This window comes from Eptatretus burgeri, chromosome 21, assembly GCF_056783735.1.
Source record: "Eptatretus burgeri isolate ZD-2024b chromosome 21, Ebu_testis_v1, whole genome shotgun sequence".
Taxonomy (NCBI): Eukaryota; Metazoa; Chordata; class Myxini; order Myxiniformes; family Myxinidae; genus Eptatretus; species Eptatretus burgeri.
In genome coordinates, this window is record NC_140981.1 from 554,112 (window position 1) to 563,212 (window position 9,101).

At 52.3% G+C, this 9,101-nt stretch overlaps 1 protein-coding gene across 2 annotated transcripts in view; it reads left to right on the top strand.

Moving 5' to 3' along the window:
- Positions 1-9,095, top strand: part of LOC147008090 (uncharacterized) — a 310,895-nt gene extending 301,800 nt beyond the window's left edge. For both annotated transcript variants that reach the window (XM_085865526.1, XM_085865527.1), the window contains one exon: positions 5,641-9,095. In XM_085865526.1, coding sequence (XP_085721652.1) covers positions 5,641-9,072 — 3,432 coding nt within the window. In that variant the 3' untranslated portion in view covers positions 9,073-9,095. The remainder of the gene's footprint in view (positions 1-5,640) is intronic.
- Positions 9,096-9,101: the final 6 nt, after the last annotated feature.

Genomic DNA, 9,101 nt, shown 5'->3' on the forward strand with positions numbered 1-9,101 from the left:
GTGACCGTTGGGATTTTGAAGATAAACTATTGGAGACAAAATGAGTGAAGGAAACGATTTCGGGGGAACTGTGGAGCCGAATCGTTTGGGGCCTTGTGGGAGCGATTCAAACAAAGTTGGCGGAACGTGTTGGTGGGGAATATGGAAACGATGATCACGTGACGTGTTAGTGGGGAAGAGGGAAACGCTGGTCACGTGACGTGTTAGTCGGGGAATATGGAAAAGATTGTGGAGGGGTGGTGTGGGATGGTTGTGAGTATTGTGGAGGCGCGGTGTGGGATGGTTGTGAGTATTGTGGAGGCGCGGTGTGGGATGGTGGTGGGTATTGTGGAGGGGCGGGTGGGATGGTGGTGAGTATTGTGGAGGCGTGGTGTGGGATGGTTGTGAGTCTAGTGGAGGGGGAGAGAGGGTGGAAGGGGGAGGGTGGGATGGTATATTGTGGAGGGGGGGATGGTTGTGAGTATTGTGGAGGCGCGTTGTGGGATGGTTGTGAGTATTGTGGAGGCGCGGTGTGGGATGGTTGTGAGTATTGTGGAGGCGCGGTGTGGGATGGTTGTGAGTATTGTGGAGACGTGGTGTGGGATGGTGGTGGGTATTTTGGAAGGGCGGTGTGGGATGGTGGTGAGTATTGTGGAGGCGCGTTGTGGGATGGTTGTGGGTATTGTGGAGGGGCGGTGTGGGATGGTGGTGAGTATTGTGGAGACGCGGTGTGGGATGGTGGTGGGTATTGTGGAGGGGCGGTGTGGGATGGTGGTGAGTATTGTGGAGACGCGGTGTGGGATGGTGGTGAGTATTGTGGAGGGGCGGTGTGGGATGGTTGTGGGTATTGTGGAGGGGCGGTGTGGGATGGTGGTGAGTATTGTGGAGACGCGGTGTGGGATGGTGGTGGGTATTGTGGAGGCGTGGTGTGGGATGGTGGTGGATATTGTGGTGGTGATGGTTCATGGGGGATTTAGAGAGGATGTTGGAAAGGGGGGAGAGACCCTGAAAGTTTTCACGTCCTGGTTCAAATCCTCTCCGAGGAGAACATGATGACCCGTCCGTGTACATTGTTTCCATTATAAATCCATGGTGGTTCATTTGATTTTCAGACATTTTTGAGTTTAACAAGTGTGGGCCTGTGTGGCTTCGTTCCTTCACTCTCGTAAACGACGACTGGATTGCGCCATTGTTTCAATTAGATCGGACCAACCGTATCATAAATGGCCATAACTTGGGAAACACCTGGGAAACATACTCAGGTCCCCAGCGTCAATTGTGACGTCATATCAAACGAAGAAGAAGAATTGTGACGCCCCTCCTCTCTCCCCCCAAGTCTCGCCCCTCCTCTCTCCTCCCTCCTCTCTCTCGCCCCTCTCTCTCGCCCCTCTCTCTCGCCCCCACTCTCACCCCTCCTCTCACACCCCTCCCGCGCCCTCCTCTCTCGCCTCCTCCTCTATACCCCTCTCTTGAATTGTGACGCACTCTCTCTCGCTCCCCCTCTCTCGTCCCCCTCTCTTGAATTGTGACGCCCCTCTCTCTCGCCCCTCTCTCGCCCCCTCTCTCGCTCCTCCTCTCTCGCCCCTCCTCTCTCGCCCCTCTCTCTGTAAATGTATTCACAAATGTCTACCAAGCACAACAATTGATTCAAACCTTGGGAAAAAAACAGCTTTCAAACCCTTGGGAAACAGCTCTTTCCCTTGGGAAAATTCAAACTTGGGATTAATTAATAATTTGAACAATTAATTCAAACCTTTGGAAAAAACAGCTTTCAAACTTGGGAAACAGCTGAAACGGATGAAGAACGATATCAAACCTTGAAAAGGCACATACTCAGGTCCCCAGTGTCGATTGTGATGTCATACCAAACGAAGAAGAAGAAGAATTGTGAGGTCAATCGTGCAAAAAAATAATAATAATAAATAAACATTAATTGTGACGTCATTCGTGATGTTGACAGATAAATGGCTGTAACTTGGGAACCGCTTGTCCGATTAATATTGTGACGAATTTCGCCCGTCCGGCATGCGATCGGCCACTTAACTCGAATCACGACGCGTCGCCCACCGGAACGGACAATTCAGTCGTGACCCTCTTGGAACTATCGCCAAGGAGCTAGTCACGGGTGTGGGTTTAACCTCACCACAACCCAGTCCGCATTCTACCCGCGCAAAATAGGGTGAATCGCCGAAAGTCGATATACCTAAGTACTCGCACGGGTAACCTACCGAGGGGTTGTACCACGCCACAGGTCGACTCTGGACACGAACCGCTTAAGCGGCTCGTTCCGTGCTACAGGGATAACCGAGCGGAGTTATCGTCGACCTTGACAGTTCAGATTAGTTACCGGGTGTTTTAAACCCACTATCAATCCCTTACGTGATGCAAGATGGAGATTCAACAAAGGAAAGAACGAAGAGAAACGGGGGAACAATTGGACAAGCACACTATTTCACACACGTAAGCAGGCAAATAGGAACAAAAGCAGGCAAATAGGAACAAAGGAAAGCACTACGACCGAATAAAAGGCAATTATTTACAGCACAGTCACTTATACAGGTTTTACTTTGCAAGACTGGCGCCACAAACACACATACAAAAGCCCGAAAAGAAAAGAAAAGAAGTGACTTCCCTCATGGACCGACATGGTCCTCCTCTCCTACTACCGTCAGTGCGGTCGCGCCTGGTTCCGGCCTCCCACGCGGCCGGCGAACCCTCTCCGGCACCCCTCGTCCAGACGCGCAGGTCCACCACAGGCCGCATTGCGGCGCCTCCCGTCCGCGTCTCCACCAACAGGCCGCGCCAGGCCACGAGGGCGGGAACGAGAGAGGAGGAAGGGAGCGCTTTGGAGAGCGAGACCCAAGGAGAGAGACCGAGCCTTTTTGGAGAGAGAGCGAGAGAGAGCTGGTGCCTTTTCCGGAGAGATCTTCAGCCAACATGAGCCACGACCAGAGAGAGTGAGCCTCGCGTCCGTTTGCCTTTTGTAAGACGGGGCTCTGCCCTTCGCCGCGTGGGGCTCCGCCCCGTTCGCGGCTCCCCCTCCCTTCGAGGCGTTTCCAGAAGACTCTCGAAGGGGGGCGTGCCCCCACTCCGACCGCCTCACGCCGGGCCTCCACCAATGGGGGGGGAGCTGCCCTGCCCCCCTTCCCTTGCCAGCCTTGGCACCGCAGAGGGGTGCGCAAACCCGCGCACTAGCGCAGGTTTCTTTTTTGCCGTTGTCGTTGGTTGGTTTGAGGTTGTTGGATCCAAAATAACGATAGAGAAAAAGAAAAATGGCGAACTCAAAGCGTCGCAGCCCGGATGAGTCACACATATTCCCCCTAAACAACAGGTGTGGACTAACTACACATGAACTTAGCGTCATAACTGATCTAAGGACCCTTTATGGTGTATTGCGAATTTCCACATCCGTAACAAAATTAAACCTTGAAAAGGCACATCCGCGGGTCCCCAGCAATATTCCTGGCAAGTTTCAATCAGATTCGACCGTCAATCGTGCCAATATATATATATATATATATATATATATATATATATATATATATATATATATATATATATATATATATATATATATATATATATATAAATATATATATAAACATTAATTGTGACGTCGTTCGTGACGTCATAGCACCGTGTCTTGTCATTGGTTGACAGATAAATGGCTGTAACTTGGGAACCGCTTATCCGATTAATATCAAACCTTGAAAAGGCACATCCGCGGGTCCCCAGCAATATTCCTGGCAAGTTTCAATCAGATCGGACCGTCAATCGTGCAAAAAGAAAGAAAGAAATAAACATTAATTGTGACGTCATTCGTGATGTCATAGCACAGTGTCTTGTCATTGGTTGACAGATAAATGGCCGTAACTTGGGAACCGCTTATCCGATTAATATCAAACCTTGAAAAGGCACATCCGCGGGTCCCCAGCAATATTCCTGGCAAGTTTCAATCAGATCGGACTGGCGGTTGTCGAGAAACGGCGGTCGCAGAGACGCACACACACACACACACACACACACACACACACACACACACACACACACACACACACACACACACACACACACACACACACACACAGATTGCTGGAATTATAGAAAGATGTCGAGGTTGCCTGAACATTTGGGTTCTCCATTGAAGCGAAAACATAGACATGGACACACACACAGGGACACACACACAGGGACACACACACACACACACACACACACACACACACACACACACACACACACACACACACACACACACACACACACACACACACACACAGACACACACACACACACACACACACACGGACACGGACACACAGGGACATTGCAAGTCTCCATTCCCTTCGGGGCGAACCTAATAGTGTAATAATGGAGAGGATGAAAAAATGGCGGGGCGGCGAGTGAAAGGGAGAGAGGGTTGGAGGTAGAGAGATTGGGGGAAGGGGTGGGGTGGGAGGAGTTCGATGTGAAGGGAGGATGGGGGGCGTGGGGTGGGAGGAGTTCGGTGTGGAGGGAGGATGGGGGGCGTGGGGTGGGAGGAGTTCGGTGTGGAGGGAGGATGGGGGGCGTGTGGTGGGGGAAGTTCGGTGTGGAGGGAGGATGGGGGCGTGGGGTGGGAGGATGGGGGGCGTGCGGAGGGAGGTATTCGGTGTGGAGCGAGGATGGGGGGGCGCGGGGTGGGTGGAGTTCGGTGTGGACGGAGGATGGGGGTCGTGGGGTGGGAGAAGTTCGGTGTGGAGGGAGGATGGGGGCGTGGGGTGGGAGGAGTTCGGTGTGGAGGGAGGATGGGGGGGCATGGGGTGGGAGGAGTTCGGTGTGGAGGGAGGATGGGGGGTGTGGGGTGGGAGGAGATCGGTGTGGTCGAATTTGTGTGGGGGGAGGATGGGGGGGTGGGAGAAGAGGGAAATATACTGTGGCATCAGACGCCCAACTAAAACAGACCTTCTGAGCCGGAGGTCCAAAGACCTCCACAAATGACCAAAATGATGTTTAAATTTAAACTTCATTTGTTGATCAAATACAAACCGAAACTGTCGTAAAAAGCAGGAACATGTTCGCAAACAAAACGCTCTCCACCCCCTCCGGACCGTCTTCCCGGCACACAGCTGGTCCCATTCAATGGCGGGCAACTGTCCGTGGGTAGCGCCATCTTCTGGGCCACCCTGTCCTCTGAGGCGTGTTCTCACTAAGTGTTGCACCCCTCTTCAAGACTCCATAGCTCACTATTACGCCATGGCTTGCAGCTGTTGGCCCAAATGACCCGTGATTACGTCCATTTGTGCCACGTGCTACAAACCCTCCACCTGGCCTCACCTGGACAATACAACCATCCCCTATTCTGCTCTAATGTTTACAATCACCACGTCCTCGGTGCGACGTGTAACCATACGACTTCCCTCTGACAGATCCCTAATACAGGAGGAAATGTCACCTACTCGAACACACGGACAGACCAAGCTATTGTTACCACTCCATGTGTGGATCCTCCTTCCCCCCCCTCTTTTTCCACAGAACAATACAGATTGTTTGTAAAATTACACAAAAGAGAGAACTCAATGCGTCCGCTCTCCCACGTGAGAGACTTGTTAATGATGATGTGTGTTTATGGATTTTATTCACCAAACGCTTCTCTTTTAATTGGTTGGTGTTTCAATGCAGATGATGCAGGGACCAAGTCACGGTGCTCCATCGGCCTCAACCCCGAGTGCATCTCAGCAAAGCATCGTCCGGCTTCCGAAAATGCTCTGCGCGTCCAGAAACACCGGCAATCCTGAACAGACACACCAAGAGGAATCCAAATACGAACGGCAGAGCAACAACCAGCAACAAGTTGCAATCAGAGCTGAACAGAGAGACCGAGTCGAACGGAGACACCAACTTGAGGAACCGAGACGCCGGCAAGACGAACGTGGTCTACAGATGTCCGAACGCCGATCTTCCGGACAGAACCTCCAGCAACTCACACAGAGAGACATGCAAGGCTTACTCGATGGACCATGCCGTACCAATACAATGCATTCCTCAAGGGAGGACCCGAGTCAGATGTTGTACTCGAGTTCATCATGGATGGACTCTACCACTGGGTCACGTATCACTGAGACCAAGATGATGCGGTCTTGGTCTTCAACGGTATACTCTACCACCGGGTCACATCCAAATCAGCGTGCGATATTACCCTCACCGTCATCACGACAGGACCACAACACTGGGTCGCATCCAAATCAGCGTGCGATATTACCCTCACCGTCATCACAAAGGGACTACAACACTGGATCGCATCCGATTCAGGTTGTAGTGTTGCCCTCACCGTCATCACGACAGGACCATAACACTGGGTCGCATCGAAATCAGCTTGCGATATTACCCTCACCGTCATCACGACAGGACCACAACACTGGGTCGCATCGAAATCAGCTTGCGATATTACCCTCACCGTCATCACGACAGGACCACAACACTGGGTCGCATCGAAATCAGCTTGCGATATTACCCTCACCGTCATCACGAAGGGAGCACAACACCGGGTCACATTCTCATCAGGGTGAGATGTTGCCCTCATCGTCATCACGAAGAGACCACAACACCGGGTCACATCCTCATCAGGGTGAGATGTTGCACTCATCGTCATCACGAAGGGACCACAACACTGGGTCACATCCTCATCAGGGTGAGATGTTGCCCTCATCGTCATCACGAAGAGACCACAACACTGAGTCACATCCTCATCAGGGTGAGATGTTGCCCTCATTGTCATCACGAAGGGACCACAACACTGAGTCACATCCTCATCATGGTGAGATGTTGCCCTCATTGTCATCACGAAGGGACCACAGCACTGGGTCACATCCTCATCAGGGTGAGATGTTGCCCTCATCATCATCACGAAGAGACCACAACACCGGGTCGCATCCTCATCAGGGTGAGATGTTGCCCTCATTGTCATCACGAAGGGACCACAGCACTGGGTCACATCCTCATCAGGGTGAGATGTTGCACTCAGCATCATCACGAAGAGACCACAACACCGGGTCACATCCTCATCAGGGTGAGATGTTGCCCTCATCGTCATCACGAAGGGACCACAACACTGGGTCACATCCTCATCAGGGTGAGATGTTGCCCTCATCATCATCACGAAGAGACCACAACACCGGGTCACATCCTCATCATGGTGAGATGTTGCACTCAGCATCATCACGAAGAGACCACAACACCGGGTCGCATCCTCATCAGGGTGAGATGTTGCCCTCATTGTCATCACGAAGGGACCACAGCACTGGGTCACATCCTCATCAGGGTGAGATGTTGCATTCAGCATCATCACGAAGAGACCACAACACCGGGTCGCATCCTCATCAGGGTGAGATGTTGCCCTCATCGTCATCACGAAGGGACCACAACACTGGGTCGCATCCTCATCAGGGTGAGATGTTGCCCTCATCGTCATCACGAAGAGACCACAACACCGGGTCGCATCCTCATCAGGGTGAGATGTTGTCCTCATCGTCATCACGAAGAGACCACAACACCGGGTCGCATCCTCATCAGGGTGAGATGTTGCACTCATCTTCATCACGAAGAGACCACAACACCGGGTCGAATCCTCATCAGGGTGAGATGTTGCCCTCATCGTCATCACGAAGAGACCACAACACCGGGTCGCATCCTCATCAGGGTGAGATGTTGCCCTCATCGTCATCACGAAGAGATCACAACACCGGGTCGCATCCTCATCAGGGTGAGATGTTGCACTCATCGTCATCACGAAGAGACCACAACACTGGGTCACATCCTCATCAGGGTGAGATGTTGCACTCATCGTCATCACGAAGAGACCACAACACTGGGTCACATCCTCATCAGGGTGAGATGTTGCACTCATCATCATCACGAAGAGACCACAACACTGGGTCACATCCTCATCAGGGTGAGATGTTGCACTCATCATCATCACGAAGAGACCACAACACCGGGTCGCATCCTCATCAGGGTGAGATGTTGACCTCATCGTCATCACGAAGGGACCACAACACCGGGTCGCATCCTCATCAGGGTGAGATGTTGCCCTCATCGTCATCACGAAGAGACCACAACACCGGGTCGCATCCTCATCAGGGTGAGATGTGGTCCTCATCGTCATCACGAAGAGACCACAACACCGGGTCGCATCCTCATCAGGGTGAGATGTTGCACTCATCTTCATCACGAAGAGACCACAACACCGGGTCGAATCCTCATCAGGGTGAGATGTTGCCCTCATCGTCATCACGAAGAGACCACAACACCGGGTCGCATCCTCATCAGGGTGAGATGTTGCCCTCATCGTCATCACGAAGAGACCACAACACCGGGTCGCATCCTCATCAGGGTGAGATGTTGCACTCATCGTCATCACGAAGAGACCACAACACTGGGTCACATCCTCATCAGGGTGAGATGTTGCACTCATCGTCATCACGAAGAGACCACAACACCGGGTCGCATCCTCATCAGGGTGAGATGTTGCACTCATCTTCATCACGAAGAGACCACAACACCGGGTCGAATCCTCATCAGGGTGAGATGTTGCCCTCATCGTCATCACGAAGAGACCACAACACCGGGTCGCATCCTCATCAGGGTGAGATGTTGCCCTCATCGTCATCACGAAGAGACCACACCGGGTCGCATCCTCATCAGGGTGAGATGTTGCACTCATCGTCATCACGAAGAGACCACAACCATGGGTCACATCCTCATCAAGGTGAGATGTTGCACTCAGCGTCATCACGAAGGGACCACAACACCGGGTCACATCCTCATCAGGGTGAGATGTTGCACTCAGCGTCATCACGAAGGGACCACAACACCGGGTCACGTCCTCATCAGGGTGAGATGTTGCACTCATCTTCATCACGAAGGGACCACAACACCGGGTCACATTCTCATCAGGGTGAGATGTTGCCCTCATCGTCATCACGAAGAGACCACAACACCGGGTCACATCCTCATCAGGGTGAGATGTTGCACTCTGCGTCATCACGAAGGGACGACCACACCGGGTCACACCAGAATCAGGGTGCGGTGTACTCAAAGTCATCATGGGTGTAGTCCACAAGTCTTCGCTCCCTTTCAACCGA